Below are 17,185 nucleotides of genomic sequence, written 5' to 3'. Positions count from 1 at the left end.
GATAGGAGTAGATATTTTAGCTACCGTCTTCCCTTAAAAAAAAAAAAAAAACAAGAACAAATCGAGCATAACAAAAAGCCTTCATAGTTCATGAAAAATAAAGCCATGTTCTAGTATGTTCCCAGCATGACCACTTAACACTGAAGCCACGCCCAGCTCAACCGTCAAATGTGAATCAGATACTACCAGTACTACAACCTTGTACTATTATGTCGATGCTACTTCCCCCTTTCTGCTTCATCCCCTTTTATACACTTAGCAGTCACAAAACATACATTTAAAGTCATCCATATATGAGTTTAGCATTTACACCCTCATCATCTTAGCAGAAAAACTCATGGTTTACAAATACCAGGTTTCCATTTTAACTAAGCAATCTCACGATACTTAGTATTTATATACAGATCTGGGTCATCAATACAATAAAAAAGATTTACTCCTTCCTTTATTTCCCGGCTTTTCTGCCGACACCCATCTGTACCCGTTCAACCTGCCTGGTGGCTCAGGCCGCTCCCTGCTCGTACCTTTCGAACAGACATAAATTTCCTCCTGTGACTCTTTACAACTTCTCATCACACTCGTGTGTCTTCCACCATTTGCTTTTCATTTCTACGTTTTGACCATGAGTGGTAAACTATGGACGGAAGAGCAGTTCAACTGCCCTGTTTGCCTGGACCTCCCCAATGATCCGGTTACGATCCCTTGTGGCCACAGCTACTGCATGGCCTGTATTAAGGACTACTGGAGCAAAGACGATCCCAAGGGGATGTACAGTTGCCCACAATGCCGTCAGACTTTTAGTCCACGGCCATCGCTTTCAAGAAACACCATGCTGGCCGAAGCTGTGGAACAACTCCGCAGAGGAACTCCAAGATCCGAAGTCTATCAAAGCATACGAGGAGCGATGAAATCCAAAAAAACTCTATCCACCTCGGCAGTGCTGTGCGACATGTGCAAGGGAGAGCGGAGGGCGGCGGTCAAGAGCTGCCTGATGTGTATGAGCTCATACTGCCAGGAACACCTGATGCCTCACCAGACCACAAAGGCCATGAAAGAGCATGAACTGATCCCTCCGACAAGCAACTTGACAGAGAAGATCTGTACCCAGCACAAGTACCTACAAGAGTTCTTTTGTCGCCAATGTAAGGTGTTCATCTGTTGGATTTGCACCAGCAACCAGCACAAGGGTCATGAGAGCGTGTCCACCAAGGCCGAACGCCTGGACAAAGAGGTGATTATTATATTTAATTAAGTATTATTAAGTATATACAAATGTATATATTTTTAAATAAAAATAACAACATCCTGAACTTAATATTTTCCATATCGTAATCATACCATTGACGAAAACTGTACTGTTTTCACAAGGGGGGTAAAATATATGTTCTAAGATTTTGGCTGGATTGAGATACGTTACTGAGAAATAATTGGTTTCATTGTTTTTTTAATTTTTTTATTTATACTAACCATTCCCCTACAACAGGGGTAGAGAACCCATGGCTCGAGAGCCACATGTGGCTCTTTTGAAGGGTGCATCTGGCTCTCTGTTAAACTGTGAGCTAAAATATAAAAACCGCTTGTATCAGAGCTGAGATACTGCATTTTTTTTTATTTGCATTAGACTCTTCTGGAATGTATACTATCATTGATTAGCAATAAGAATGTTCTCAATATTGTTTTCCAAAATACGGAAACCGTTGGTGACAGGGCTGAGATACTACGTCTAGAGCTGCTTTAATCTTTTTTTTTCTGCATTAGACTTCTGGAATGCATACTCATCTATTAGCAACTGCATAAGAATGTTGTCAAAAGTATGAGTTTTTTCCACTTTAAAAGTTGTGAAATTACAAAAAAGGCACACATTTAAATGTATTTTGACTTTTAAATTCGGAGTATGGCTCTCAAGGAATAACATTAGAAAATATGAATTGTTTATGACTCTCTTCGTCAAAAAGGTTCCTGACCCCAACCCTACAACATAGCTAATTATTTTTTTCAATCAGTACAACACAATCATTCATTACAAAACGTGCAGTACACACGGTTACGGCTCCTGCTCTGTATTTCGAGAAGCACTTCAAATGTAACTCGCAAGCTTTTGCATTCCGAGCAACATTCCTGTCTGTCGCTCACGTTTTTCCATCGTCTATTGTCGCCTTTTGTTATCTAACCGATGTCACTGATTGTGTCATCCAATCGACAACAGAAAGGGCTTTCTGGGATGCAGGTGGAAAATCAGAAAAAGCTCAAAGACCGACAGCAGGAACTGAAAGACATGAAGAAGATGATGGACGGGATGAAGGTAGGATCTGGAAAAATACCAGCTGCACTACATTGTTTGCTGTCACTTGAAAATACACGTTTTAATATTCTGTGAGTAGTGGAATAACATTGAAAACTTACACAGTATGAGATCAGGTCAAAAAATGCAGCACTTAGTATACTTGGGTGCTTTGGAACACAACTATAGCATTAAAGATAATCCAAAACTATGATTTCTTGTATATTTCCCCCAAAACAATTAAGATTCATTGCAAATATGACTTTGTATTAGCACATTAAACACTAAAACATCGTCATTCACTCCCAATCCTCCCAGTTTTAATGATTTGGACATCTATTGCAGTCTATGGCAGCCAATAGCATATTGCCAGTCATGCTGCACTGACTAAGTATTTTTAGATGGTACTTAAAAAGTTTAAGAACTTTTGGGTTTGACATTTTGATTGGCCTAAACGTGATTGTGTTATCGATGGGTTTACAGCGTTCTGCAGAGCGTGTTCACGGTGACTCCGAAAAGCTGCTTTCGGAGCTCCAACACTCGGTGGAGAGACTTCAGGAGCTCTTGGAGGAATTGCTGGACGAGGTTGGTCGAGAGAAGATGGAACAAGCTCAGGAAGTGGTTCATAATCTGGAGGCAGAGATCAAGGAACTGAAGAAGAGGGATACTCAGATGAAAGACCTAGCTCAATGCGAGGACCATATCTACTATTTGCAGGTTTGAGGTGATTATTCGGCTTCAAAGTCCATTTGAATTTGTAAACATACATTTCCTTTCAGATGTATGAAACCATGTGCAGTCCACTTGAGTCAGGAGACCTTCCAGTTGTGCAGGTCAACCATGATGCTTCCTTTGAGCCTGTACGTGATGCCATTTTGGATTTAAGGGAGCGAGTGGAAGATTTATGCAACCAAGAGCTGGGAAAGATCAACAAAAAAGGTCTGCATTAAGTATAATACGTATAATGAAATGTATATGGTAGTAGTACATATTTTTGGAATGTGCCAGTTAGCATTACTTGGAAAAAAATGCACGTGGAGATGATTTTGACACACATTTCTTTCACCATGTTTGTTTTCCCTATTTACAGTCCACGAAACAACGTTATTTACACTGGGCGATGGTGAGATATATCTTTTACTATTTTGAAAAAATGGCTAAAAAGTCATGATGGTGAAATAATAGTTTCTTTTTTGTTGTTCATCCAGCTAATCGCAATCACAAAAGTGGCTTTTTAAAATGTGAGTATTTTCTTTTCTCTTTTTAATAAATACATTTGTGTTTAAAAGAAACAGAAGCAATTTTACAATGAACAAAGGCACTCTCAAACCCTAAATAAATCTCCTTTTCTCTGCAGTATTTTCTGGTCTGGGAGCACGCAATTCCAACAACCGTGCAGCAGGTGCGAGCACCGTGTATTATGTTGGAGTTCTCTCATCAGGTGTAATTCACACTTCATAATTTTGAAATTGTTTTACAGGCTCCACATTGCGAAGTGGAGAAAGACGAGGACTGGGTAATGACACTTAGCAAAAAGGTACTGTCTTTGGACATGTAACAATGAAAAAAAAACTCCATTACAGGTTTCAGAGGTCAAGATGTCAGGAGCCGAGACACATCTCGAGGTGAGCCCTCTTGATCTCACACAGTAAAAAGTAATATGTCGCTGTCAGCTACCGTGACAGATTTGTGTTTCCTTCCTGTTGCAGAGATCCCTCCGAGGTCACCCAGACTGTTTGACAGACATAGGCGAGATGAAAGAGAGCCAGGCAGGTTTACACTCTTTTTTTGGACAGGATTCCATCTTGCTTGTTTTGTTGACCAATCACATCTTATATTTGTCCTCACACATTGCTAAATTTCTTGTCTGATTAGTTGGTCAAAGCAAACCTTGCTACAGCCATGGTTGAGCATCAAATTGTCTATTTATATGTGCACACATTTTATTTAGCTGTGTTATGAGAGACATTTTTATTAACTGCCCCACTTAATCTACATTATGTGGAACGGATTTGATTTTCTATAGTATCGATGGTTTCTTGTCAATTGTATACAGCGGCGGTCTGTGCATTTTCTAGCAACGCCTTCAATCCAACCCTCAAACTATTTTATGATAGAACTGATTAAAACTGATTGTAAAGGCCTTGAGGCAGATTTCTGACCCTGGCAACAAATCATGGGTGAAATGTGATTAGTTAAATGCTTCAATATGAAAACATACACCTGTAAGCAGTGCAAGCAGGGGGAAAAGCAATGAAAGGAAGCTAACAAACAATTTGGAATTATTTAATAAGTATTGATGGACAAAATATAATATATGAATCAGATATCTTCTCAGAGAAGGCCTTGAAGGCCCCGATGGCCCACCACTGATTGTATATGCTAGTGGTTTAACTTTTACATAATCAAAAAAGCAACATTCCAGAAGTAAATACCTGAAAAATGAACAGGTAAATAAACTACACCCACCACATACCATTTACTGTATATGCAAATTGTAAAATTGCAATTTCAAATACAGAAGAAATCAAGTATTACTGTTTTTATTTGTAATCAACAGAAAGGGAAAACAACCTAAGACCCAGCCCCAGACCGAGTCCATCCCCCAGCCCTACGCCAAGCCGGAGAGGATCCCCATCTTTATGGAGCAGATCCACTCAGAGTCAAGGGGTCACTGTCACTCCCACTCCTAGTCCAGTGAACCTGACCCCTACCCAAACTCTCTCACCTGCACCAGCATCCACTGGAGGTACATGATGATGAACCCATGTTCCACACAATCGTACTATATTCCAGGTTAACTTTGACACAGGAGAAGAATGACCTCATAAGTTATGGCTAGCTGTTGAAATGAGTCCAATTTTACCTAGACAAGCCCCAGTACCCAAACTTTGTCAGGGTTAGGACGAAAGCTAACAAAGCACGTTTTCCTGTCTTCTTCGATCAGCTTTCAGCCGGATGCCATCGATCAGCAGTCTTTTCCGTTCCCGACGTGGCCACACACCTACAGCCAATGCGTCAATTGCAGGCACGAGATTTTTACTTGTCATTTTATTTGCTCAATCCTAAATAAGCATGTTTCCCTCCTGTTCAACAGGTGGCCTTCCAACTCTGTCCGAAACACCAACGGAAGGTACAATGCAGCATTCTACCAACATCCACTTTCACTCCTTGAATGCAATGCTTTTAAAAGCTTTTAAATGCTTGTAAATGCTTTTTTGTATTTGCACAGTTAACCCCAGTCTGTTCTTGGACTCGCCTTCCCCCATGGCCAATAATCACACTGCTGCCTTCCCTGCATGTGAGTGAAATGTCTGATCTTATTACTCTTTGCAGACAGGTGAATGCATTCTGTCTCGACTGTTACTTTTTTTGCAGCATTTTTTTTACAAAAACAATTTGAACGAGATTCTTACCTCTCATCAAATACAGCGGTCCTCAAAAAGGGCTGCAGTGAGTGCAGGTTTTCATTCCAACTGAAAAAGAAGATATCTTTTGCAACAGTAATCAGTTGATTAAAGTCAGGCGCTACTTTTTAGAAGACACCTCATTGGTTAAACTGTCAGCACTGGATTGGCTGGAACAAAGACCAGGATCCACTGAGGCCCTATGCGGAATCGGTTTGACACACCTGGTTTAGTTAGATGATGGTCACCCACAGTCAGGGACTTTTTGTCTTAAGTTATAATATTCTTAGGCAGCCCGGTGGTGAGTGGTTAGCGCATCGGCCTCACAGCTTTTAGGTCCTGGGTTCAAATCCAGGTTGGTCCATCTGTAAGGAAATCGCATGTTCTTCCCGGGCCAACGTGGGTTTCCTCCGGGTACTCCAGTTTCCTCCCACATTCCAATAAAACATGAATGATAGGCTGATTGAACACTCTAAATTGCTCCTAGGCATGAATGTGAATGGTTGTTTGTCTTTTTGTGCCCTGCGTTCGGCTGGCCATCAATTCAGCCTCTGGCCCTGTTTCATGTGGGATAGGCTCATACAACCCTAATGAGGATAAAATGGTTCAGAAAATGAATGAATATGATATTCTTCCCCCAGTAAGAGAAATCAGCTTTGACAGCATCCAAGCTCCAGAACCACGAGAAAGAGAAGAATTCTTACAATGTAAGTCTTATTTCAGCCAATATCAACACCCAACATGTATAACATGTATTTTTTGTTGTTCTCATTTCATGATGTTTGCTCTGATAGATTCTGTGAATTTCACACTGGATCCAAACAGTGCCCACCGTCGCTTGGTTCTCTCTGACGGCAACACCAAGGCAACACTGCAAGGGCAATTGCAGCCTTACCCTGACACTCCCCAACGATTCGACGGTTGGACTCAGGTCATGTGCGCCAATCCACTATATTCCCAGCACTCCTATTGGGAGGTGGAGTGGCGAGGCCGAGGCTCCTCTATGGGCGTGGCGTATGGTTCGCTGACCAGGAAGGGCTCGGACACTAGGGCGGGAATCGGCTATAACGCGCAATCGTGGACGCTGGAGCTTTCAGATACCTGCTGCTCAGCATTGCATGACAACCAAAAGAGGGATATACCGGTCACTTACTCCCCACGTCTGGGCATCTATGTGGATTCTTCTTCGGGAACAGTGGCGTTCTACAGTGTGGCTGAAAACATGACACACCTTCACACTTTCAGGGCGAATTTTACTCAGCCCCTTTATGCTGTTTTTGGGGTGGGAAGTGGAGTTGGAGTGGGTTTGGATTTCGCACTTGGACAATTTACGTCCACCTCTGATAGCATCAAGCTGTGTCCCATGTGAAAACACACTAAAGAGCAAATGTATTTTTGGTTGTTGATCATTTGTTTATAATTAAATATATGCTTCTAATCATCCATTTTCATTGTCAGGTGTGAAATTACTACAAATTTATATTTAGGCATAATTGTAACTAGTTTAGCGGGCCTGTGAACGAGAGTTTGCAGGTCGGCCTCACTGTTGTGGGGTCGAGGGTTTGAGTCCAGGTGTCTCCAGACACCAATGGAGTTTGCATGTTCTTCTCGGGCCTGCGTGGGTTTTATCCAGGTACTCCTCCTAGGTAGGAGTGCAAGTGTAAATGCTCATCAGTGCGATTTATATGGCCACTGATTTAAGGTGCCCTTAGTTAGCTGGGATAGGCTCCAGCACCCCATGTGACCCTTGAGGATAAGCGGCTCGGAAAATGAATTCAATGTAATTATTGCACAATAAAATGAGATGTCTTTCTCTGCACTTCACAAATGTGAATCTTTTTCAGCGTCCACATTGAAAAGAAAAAGCAAAATAACATTTTCTTGCTTTATTGTAAAAAATGGGGAGGGGGGATAATATAGCTTATACTTGTCCCGGGATAAACTGTAACTTGGGCAATATGTACAAGCGGATTCAACTATCATGAATGTTAAAAGATATAAACAGTCTAGTTTCAGTCTTAGAGACACATCAACATTATATGTAGGGTTAAAAATATCTGACAGAGTTGCTCACAACACACATGAAAACCAATATATTAAATTCATTCAAGGTCTTTGAATTAAGGATTACAAAAAGTTTTGGTATTCTTCCAAACATAGACAAAAAACAACAACGGTACATAACGAGTCAAAATTGTGACGACAGTGTTTCTCTTTGATAGGTGAGATATAGTGATGTCAATAAAATAAATTTTAAATACAAAAAAACTGTGCAGCAAATCAGTGAAAGTTTTGGACAGAGTAAAAAAAAAACATGCACACAATAGACTCGCAATGGCGCAAAAGGCAGGAGGGTAACACTGCTGGCTAGTAAGTAAGGCTGCTTATAACAACAATAATATCAATCACAAAAATGTAACGCATTTCCAATTGCTTGGTCTGAATTCGACTTTTAACCATTTCCCACATGCTGGGACTTGGATGCAAGAATGTCCTTTGGAAGACATCCACAAACACTGGAGTCAAATGATGGATGCAGTCAAATGTTATTGATGATGAGATTTCAAGAGCAGGGCATTAATGTAATTAACCTGGCAAAAGATCCTCTTTCTTCTAATTGTCTATGCTTTTCACACACGGTGTCCCAAAATGGGAAACAACATTTGGCAGTCCAAGATAACGCAACAAAATTAACGTTATAGTAGCTCGTACGTTTCCAAATTTGCAGTTCAGTTCATTTATCATGTACCATTCAGTTGTGTTTAACTTTGATGAATAATACAATGGCCTTTTGAAACAAATTTCAAACACTTTGAATTTTAAATGAATCCTTATCATGGTATGCAATTTTTCCTATTGTTAATATGATACACTGGTACTTAATTCTACAGTGGTTTGCAATACTAATAAAAATATGATACCACAATTCGTATGTTAATAAGACTAGCAAACCTCTTTCTAAAGACAGTAAGAACGATACCATTAAATTTTGTTTGCCTGGGTCATGTAGTTGCTCAGATATTATTTGAAACAAGGCAGTTATTTGGGGAGATAAATCCTTTTCACTAATTACTTTGATATTGAGGCCATGACTAAAAGAGCCCTTGGTACAACGCTGGAATTGGAGAGGAATGAACATATTCACATGACAGCCATAACACCTTCTCTTTCACATCCACAAAACTTTCTATTCTCCCTGAAATGACTCTAAATCCATACAGTGCCTCAATACCTATGTGCTTTATCTTCACCCTTTACCAACTCTTTCAAGAAGGTACTGCAAGCCCACTGCTGCAAAATTTAAGGCCTTAATAACTAAATTCATGACTAAAAGGTACCTAGAAGTTAAAAAAAAAAAAACAGTTCATAGCTGTTGTGCTTTCAAATCAAGGTAGACGACATGAGCTCTTTGAATAATATAAGCGAGGATGGAGTTTAGGATTCACCTGAACGTGCCCGATCATTCAATGTGCGTCTTTCTTTGAGGGTTCCCCAAGAAGGTGGGGGTAGCGCAAGGGACGTCGGGTGAGGGGGATGCACGGGGCGGACCACCGACTTTCCTGCACGTGCTCCGATCATTGCCGGAAGGCTTTGGTTGCGCCTCAGACCGTCCAGTAGGCTACCGCCTCCTGCCGACACAAATGTGGGCGAGGCCTGAGGGCCTTTTGTAAATCCCATTTGACGCAATTTATCCAGAAGGCTGACGTTAGGCAAATCCGGGGGTGGCCCAAGAGTGGTGTCTTCCCTCGAGGGGCTGGGTAGGTCGGGATGCGCGGAACGGCCGAGGTTCAAGCCGTAAACGTCTCGCAGGAACAGCTCCGCCGGCCTCGACGCCAGGAAGGTGTCGGCCAAGTTCTGGCGGCACTCGGATCCGGGTGAGGGCGAGGGAGAGTTGGGGGGCGTGCCTGGGAGGAGGCGGAGGAGGGGTTGCGGGGGCTTGGGTTTTGCACATAATGCAGGGCTTTCTACGGACACTTGAGCCGAAATGCCACGCTCCAGGACCAACTTTGCCAAACCACTAGCGGCCACAGGGGGACGTCGAGGAGGAAAGGCATCTCCCAGGCTTAGGCGGCAAGGAGTTAGAGGGGTGCTGGGTCCGGTCCTCATGGAACTGGGGGTGTTGGCATTGAGAGAAGACTGTGAACTGCTGTATAAAGAAAGAAAGAGAAAAAATACATCATATTACATCTTGAATCCAGTACCATAACTATAAAGGACACTTAAAAATCATCAATACACTAATGCTGCACCTTATGCATGAATATCTCAAGATATTACTCTATATGCAAATGTAGCAGTCTTCACATTTTCCTGCACGGACTGACCTGTTAGTGACTTGTGTGACATCACATGGGTGCAGGATACGGCAGGTGGTAAAAGTGTAGGTGGAAAAAGTGGAGCTCTGGCATCTGACAGGGTTTCGGACTGCACACAAATGAGAAATTGAAATGAGATATTGATTGCTACATTGATAGAGGTGGCACAACTCAATGGATGTCATTAATTAACTACATATGAGTACAGAAAGTTTCCATAACCTGTTAAAATATGAGCATGGTCTTTTACTTTGTTATTTGGATAAACAATAGTATTTCAAATCACATTTAATAAACATAATGTAATGAATTGAAAGGGCTGTAGGTATCGAATGTGGGGTAGCACCACCAATTTTGTTATACGCAGCTGTTGTATAATGACAAAAGGCTTTTGATTTGATTGGTTTGAATATTTTTGTAATACACACTAAATATATGGTTTTCTGGGCCCGCGGGGAGCAAACACAGCGAGAAGCAAAGTCTCCGAGTCTACCCTTACTAATACATTTTTTAAATTGAATCCATCTTGATGGAGTGCCACTGCATAGGTCACCTTCATGTTGGCGTCATCAGGATGTAGTGGAGGAAGCACAGACAAATCATTGCAATGGGCTATGACGCAAGTCACAATACAAAGCTCACAACTAATGTTCCTTCTAATTTTCCGTTGGTCTGGGCAGAAAGACAACCTCCCTGAGTGCACTGAGTACCAGTGTGAGCGACAGTATCACACTTGCTATAAGAAGATGCATATCAATGTTCCCTCTAATTTTTCATGTAAAACATGCTGTAAAACACGAAAAACATAAGTGGACAGAGCTATTGCCACTGGCTGCCGCATAAACGGCACCATCATAGGGAAAGGGGTAAAAAAAAAGTTTGGATTTTATTTACTGCGCGCCATATGATTGCTGCTGCGCAGAGAAGACGAAAGTAATGCGCAATTGCACATGCGGCAGCTTAGAGGGAACATTGCATAGGAAAAAAAGGGCCATGCCCAGGAAGTCGTTTACCTGAGACTGATGTACTGGACTGGACTGTTGTCGTGGAAACATTTGTAGCAGCCTGAGACGTCGGACAGGACGTCTCAGTGACGGTGACGTTTAATGGCCCGGTCGGTGAGAGAGGAGTGACAGGGGGAGGAGCGGTTGGATGCTTTCTGTCTTTCTTCTCCTCAGGCGTAGATGAGCTGCGTACTTTGAAAACAATGCCTCCTTCCTCCTCGTCTTCCTCTTTTCCTCTTTCCGCAGCGCCTTTCTCCAAGACGCCGGTCTCCCCTTTGGGGTACACGTCATCCTCCCCATCTTCCTCCATGTCGTTCAGGCGGTAAACAGTATCTTGGGCGAGTGGTCGGAAGCCCTTGGTGACAACGCCTGGGTGAGGGTCCAGGATAGTAGCTAGGTGGGGTTTGGCTAGCTGCTGCCAATGGTGGAGGGTCAGTGAGCCTTCAAATAAAAAAGGTACAATGTCTCACACAAATGTTAGGTTGTCTCTGGTTGAGACCAAGCCAGCGAACTGTGGTTACCTTCCATAGGCTTGACGATTTGAAGCTTCTCTGGCAGGAAGGTCTTGAAGACACTGGAGCCAATGGAGAGTTCTGATAGGTTGGAAAAGGAGGAGAACGTGCTGCCTGTTGGTGAGCTGCAGCCGCTTCCCGCGTCGTGAGCCTCCGCCCTAGCCAAGGTCCGCAGTTTTTTCTCCCGCTCAGCCTTGAAGAACTGATGCTCGGACAAACAGTTCTGCCGTCTTAGTGATAGACGATGCAGGGCTTTTGTAAGGTCGTTTCCTCCCGGAGAGCCTGGCTGGCCCAGTGGGACCTCATCTCTTGATGCGGAAAAAGATAGATTTGATTACTAAAGCTGTTAAAACCTTGATTGATCTTAGGAACTAGTGTCATACCCCTTAGCAGAAGGAAAGGGCTGTGCAGTCATCACCAGAGAGTTCCTACCAGAACCAGGAATTGGCGGGGTGGCTGAAGGTGGTCGGGGAGTCGAAGCATTGATGCTGCGGACTGTCTGGAAGACGCGCTTCTGGCAAACCCTGGAGTACAATGTCCACAACTTTTCGATCCAAAGTCCAGCTGATATTTCAATGAGACTTTTTTTTTAAGTGAGCTCATGGGTGCTCAGACGTTTGGTCGCTGGCCAAATGGTGATAGAGAGTTTACTGTTGAAACCAGCTCTCAAAATGATATTCATGCGTTTAATATGTAAGAGAAAGAGAGTGTAATATCTAAGTACTGTTTATGTTTTAATGATTTGATGATTTTAATGATTGATGCTGTTTATTCTGTCTAATCACCCTCTTGCTACCTGCCACAATGTAATTTCCCGAATACGGGATGAATAAAGTTATCCAATCCAATCCAATCCAATATGTAAGTACTGTTGAAAACAGTAGATATTTAGATATTAAACTCGCTCTCTTAGATATTAGACAGTACTTAGATAATAAACTCTCTCTCATGAATATAATTTTGAGAGCTGGTTTCAACAGTAAACTTTCCGTCACCATTTGACCGGCGACCAAAAGACCGGCGACCAAAAGACCGGCGACCAAACGTCCGGCGACCAAACGTCCGGCGACCAAATGTCCGGCCACGGAGCTGATGTTACCTTTGATCTTGAAATGCAGTCTCTTCGTCAACACAGAGTTCTTTTCTCATTGTGCCTTCAATCTCAGCAGCCAGTGAATCCTGCATATGCAAAAAAAAGACATTTATGAGTAGAATATTGATCATTAGGCTATGTTCTTTAAAGGGGCAGTCTCTCACCATGGGGTAGAGTCCATAGGAAAGATGCCGTCGCATACCAGATGGGGAATTGTTTTTGTCACGGAGTTCCCTGATTTCCACTTGGGACTCATGTAGCATTTCGACACACTCAGCATTCCTCTCTGCCAGCTCATTCAACTGTGTCGACATAAAATTCATATTTGCTGCATAATGAAGAGATTTTCAGGCTGTGTTTGCATGTTACCTCAGCAGTGAGTTGTCTCTGGGCCTCTTTTGAAGCCTGCAAGTGAATCCGCAGCTCCTCTTTCTCCAGAGCCAGCTAAAATACAGTTGTGCCAATATTGATAAGTGACTGCTGTCTGAGCAATATCTGTATGCATCATGCTTGCTTGTTCCTCACCTCTTTCACCCGATGTTGCAGCTCCACAATTTGAGAAAGCAACTGAGCAATCTCCTCCTGGTGTCTAACCAACTCCTCATTCTTTTGGGACAGTTCATCAGTCATGGATACCATCTGGCTGTTAGTGTGCCCTGAGGTGAGAAAGGCAAAATACACCAGATTTGGAAACGAAAGGCTGGTGTGTAAGACCACCTAATCGTTTTTTCATTGGTGGGTGAAACTTCCTGGTTTGAGATTGGAAATGCTAATCTTTAAGCAGGATCATTATTAAATGGCTAACACCAATTCATTCTCTAAAAACAGTCTTATCTTGTGTTTTGTGTCAAATAAAGTATTATGGATTAAACTAGGGGTTGGGAACTTATGGCTCGGGAGCCATATGTGGCTCTTCTGATGGGTGCATGCGGCTCTTAGCTAACTTGTGAGGTAAAATATGTATTTAAACCGCTGGTGACCAAGCCGAGTAACAGTGTTGTCAAAAGAATTGTACTTTAAATGTGGTAAAATGACCCAAAAAAGAAAAATCACATCTAATTTTCACATTTTTACTCTTGAATTCAGAGTATGTCTCTCAAGGAATAAAATTTGAAAATAGGAATTGTTTATGGCTCTGCATGTCAAAAAGGTTCCCGACCCCTGGATTAAACTAATATAACAAGCTATATAACACTAACCACAAATTAATTGAAAAAAAAAAGGTTGATTTGGTTTCACATTTGAACAAAAACACTTACGTATCTCTTTGACACAGTCGCTCACAAGTTTCTGTTCCTTCTCTTCATAGGTGATGGTGTCTTTCTTCAATTGGCTGGCCTGGAATCAGTTACAAAGTTCTTAATTCCTCTGTCAGCCACAAACACACAAAGTCCCGTTTGGCCACCAACCTCAGTCCTAAGAGTCAGGTTCTCCTCTTCCAGCTCCTGCAGCTTAAACTGCATTGACTCAAGCTGGCTGAGAGCGACAGCGGCAGATCCACCGCCCAACTGGGGATGCATGAGAGGGGTCGATGCATTGGAGTCGCCCTCACACTCCTCTGAGGCATTGGCCACCATCCGCAGCAACTCATCTTTTTTACTGAGTTCGTGCTGGAGTTGGTGAACCTGGACGAAAAGCGTTAAGAAGTCGGAAAACAAGAAATCAGATGGTATCCTGGGGTCTGGCATACACGAGCGCTGCCTCAAAACCCGGCAATAATTGTTGGGTGACTTCAATTTCAGGGATTTAAAGTTACCTGGTCCAGGGTCTGCGCTAGCTGCTCTTCCACAGCCTCATTGCGCTCTTGCAGGAAGTTGTTCCTCTGCAGTAGCGATTGTCCAATCCGTGCCGCCAACTCCAGGTCTCTGTCGCGCTGGTCAATCGTAAAAAAAAGAGACAGCTTCAAAGGACTGCTCAATCGTGGGACGCAAAAGAGATACTACGCACATCATTGATACTAACCTCAGCCAGTAGATGAGTAACCACTTCAATGTCATTGTACGTCTTGGTCATTTGCTCCACACGATCGGAACTGAGGACTGAATATACATCGAGATCGTTTAGCGAAACATAAATGCTGATAACACGTAAAAGTGCAAGTACATTTTTGCTTCTATAGATTCCTGTAAGGACTAACTGACAATTGGGTAACATGTCAGCTATAAAGTTTTGACCACAAGCAACATAGGTTAAAATGGAATGAATCCATTCATTTTAACACTGTTTAATGTAGCTTAACATACATTATAATATACTAAAGCTGAAAAAATCAATTTTATATCAAATATTCTTTATTTTATTTTATTTGTTTGGATTTAACGGTCTATGAAATATGACCATGAACATATAGTTGAAGTTGCTGGTGGTCTTCTTGCGTGACCGGACGTTTGGTCGCCGGTCTTTTGGTCCCCGGTCAAATGTACTTAGATATTAAACAGTACTTGGAAATTAAACTCTCTCTTAGATATTAAACAGTACTTAGATATCAAACAGTACTCTGATATTAAACAGTACTTAGATTTTAAACTATCTCTCATGAATATAATTTTGAGAGCTGGCTTCAACAGTAAACTCTCTGTCACCATTTGACCGGCGACCAAAAGACCGGGGACCAAACGTCCGAGCACTGTCTTCTTGTGACAAGTTACACCGAACTACTGAGACACCAGATTAAAATTTGACAAATCAGGGAAACAAACTGACACCTAAAGGGAAATACAGATTTAGGAGCCAGATTGAAGTTCCCTACCAAATGATAAATCTTTCTAGTCAAGCCAAGAGAGATACCTTTAGAGAAGTTGTGGGAGGCAGAGTGTGAATGAGCAGCGTGGTCCAAAGATAGATATGCTAGTAAAATAGAAAAAAAAAAAGGAAAAAAGAGAAGAATTCTAAAAGTATTGCAGATTGAGAGTAGAAAGTGCATAAATCCAGAAAACATGTTAGTTCTACGTATTGATTTTTTTAGGTCTACTTTAGGCACCTGAGTGTACATCCCCAGCGGTGTGCTGTTGTGTCTTTTACCTGTTTGAAAAGAAGATGGTAGTTCTATTCAATCAGCCTGCTGCTCACTAGACCAATTTATTTAGGCCAGAAATGCTCCAAGGTCACTAAGTGATTGACATAGTACAGTGGAGCATGTTTTTCCCTGTAATCGATGCCTACTGTGATTACTAAATGTGAACAAAAAGCCACAACCAACGGGTTGAACCACATGCCTTCATTTTAATGCCATGGTTTAACAACTCTAGTTAAAAAATCTAATTAAGGTTGATGTTTTTTCTGTAAATGGATTTTACACTCAGGGTTTGATTGCATTACATCTCAACAGCAAGGAAAATCTTTCTATTTATTGTCTAGTTTAAAGCTTGGAATAAGCATTTAATACGCAATCATTCGTGCTAATTTATTCCAATAGGGAATGGTTGGAGAACTGTAGCAACATTTTGTCATCTGCATTAATACTTTTTGTCATGAAAGTGTTTTAGTCATTCCAAAAGATTACAGAAATTGTTAACTTCAACTTTCACAGATCCAAAATTGTCATTTAAGAGTGAGTAAACAAAGATTTGTGAAGGGACTCATTTTTGAATACTGAAGGGAATTAACATGTACTTGACAGGTAGATTATAACTATTAAGTCTGTAAAGGATTTTCAATATCCTTTTTTTATTTATGTACACAGGTGATGTATTCTAAACACCATATTTATAGCAAACTGTGCTGCATTGAAAACGGAAGAAGTATCTTGTATAGATACATAGTGTGATTACTAAGCGTCACACAAATGGCATTTCCTGTTTTCCATTGAAACTAGAGACGGTTTGTCTCCATTTGTTTCCTGAAACATCACCACACACAACATCCTGTCTGAGAGTGCTACGATACTCTTTGCGAAAGCGGACTAGCGTTGGGATGACTTTGTTTTCTTTTTCTATGCGAGACCGAGAGTAATGGCATTAGTGTGAAAAGGGTGATAATGTCAACATGTGATGGCCATGTGCAGTCCGATCCAGCGTAATTCCCTGTGATTGGAATTAAAGAGGATGAACAAACAGTGAGAGGCAATGCTCACGTGTCAAACAGACACATGCCCATAAATATATTCTGAATGCAATGTCAGTGAGGATGTATTTTTAGCATTAGCTGCCTGCTATGGTGATGTACTATAACAATATTTTGTGACTAGTGTAAAGATGAATTACCTTAAACACTGACCCTTCCAAAGCATTTAGTGTTTAATTAGTGTTTGTATTGTCTTTTTAATGCATTAGTATCTTTTTCAGATTCCAGTGTTTTATTAACTCATTCACTGCCAGATCCTCTAGTTCACAGGTGTCAAAGTGGCGGCACGGGAGCCAAATCTGGCCCGCTGCATCATTTTGTGTGGCCCAGCAAAGTAAATCATGAGTGCCAACTTTCTGTTTTATGATGAAATTTAAATGAAGATTGTAGATTATTTTCGGTGTCCTGATTTTAAATCAATAATTGCAAGAAAATTGTACTAATTTGAATATCCAAAAGTAATCTATTGATTAGCACGATTGAGAAACCTATTTATCAATCAATAAATTA

The 17,185-nt window shown here is 41.6% G+C and overlaps 2 protein-coding genes across 9 annotated transcripts in view; one reads left to right on the top strand and one right to left on the bottom strand.

Annotated features, from left to right (window-relative positions):
- Positions 1–497: 497 nt before the first annotated feature.
- On the top strand, positions 498–7,134 carry trim25l (tripartite motif containing 25, like). The gene is made up of 16 exons (XM_077731098.1): positions 498–1,231; positions 2,207–2,302; positions 2,765–2,998; positions 3,061–3,220; positions 3,372–3,404; positions 3,490–3,522; positions 3,639–3,683; positions 3,762–3,797; positions 3,865–3,906; positions 3,991–4,050; positions 4,842–5,030; positions 5,229–5,309; positions 5,379–5,414; positions 5,514–5,582; positions 6,330–6,395; positions 6,483–7,134. The coding sequence occupies exons 1-16, from the start codon at positions 623–625 to the stop codon at positions 7,055–7,057; spliced, it is 2,364 nt and encodes a 787-aa protein (XP_077587224.1). The 5' UTR covers positions 498–622; the 3' UTR covers positions 7,058–7,134.
- Positions 7,135–7,559: 425 nt separating this feature from the next.
- Positions 7,560–17,185, bottom strand: part of trak2 (trafficking protein, kinesin binding 2) — a 12,391-nt gene continuing 2,765 nt past the window's right edge. For 2 of the 8 annotated variants that reach the window (XM_077718158.1, XM_077718238.1), the window contains 14 exons: positions 15,401–15,460; positions 14,576–14,652; positions 14,370–14,486; positions 14,023–14,238; positions 13,873–13,951; positions 13,139–13,269; positions 12,983–13,057; positions 12,778–12,915; positions 12,620–12,699; positions 11,904–12,044; positions 11,530–11,828; positions 11,018–11,449; positions 10,014–10,113; positions 7,560–9,835 (listed from right to left, as the gene is read on the bottom strand). In XM_077718158.1, the coding sequence (XP_077574284.1) occupies positions 9,124–9,835; positions 10,014–10,113; positions 11,018–11,449; positions 11,530–11,828; positions 11,904–12,044; positions 12,620–12,699; positions 12,778–12,915; positions 12,983–13,057; positions 13,139–13,269; positions 13,873–13,951; positions 14,023–14,238; positions 14,370–14,486; positions 14,576–14,652; positions 15,401–15,460 (2,657 nt within the window). In that variant the 3' untranslated portion in view covers positions 7,560–9,123. Of the gene's footprint in view, positions 9,836–10,013; positions 10,114–11,017; positions 11,450–11,529; positions 11,829–11,903; positions 12,045–12,619; positions 12,916–12,982; positions 13,058–13,138; positions 13,270–13,872; positions 13,952–14,022; positions 14,239–14,369; positions 14,487–14,575; positions 14,653–15,400; positions 15,461–15,593; positions 15,612–17,185 lie in introns of those variants that run through there. The other 6 variants (XM_077718486.1, XM_077718404.1, XM_077718017.1 and 3 more) reach the window with 6 other exon arrangements.

This window comes from Stigmatopora nigra, chromosome 1 (assembly GCF_051989575.1).
Source record: "Stigmatopora nigra isolate UIUO_SnigA chromosome 1, RoL_Snig_1.1, whole genome shotgun sequence".
Taxonomy (NCBI): Eukaryota; Metazoa; Chordata; class Actinopteri; order Syngnathiformes; family Syngnathidae; genus Stigmatopora; species Stigmatopora nigra.
The sequence above is the reverse complement of the archived record's forward strand: the minus strand, read 5'-3'. Positions and strand labels throughout refer to the sequence as shown.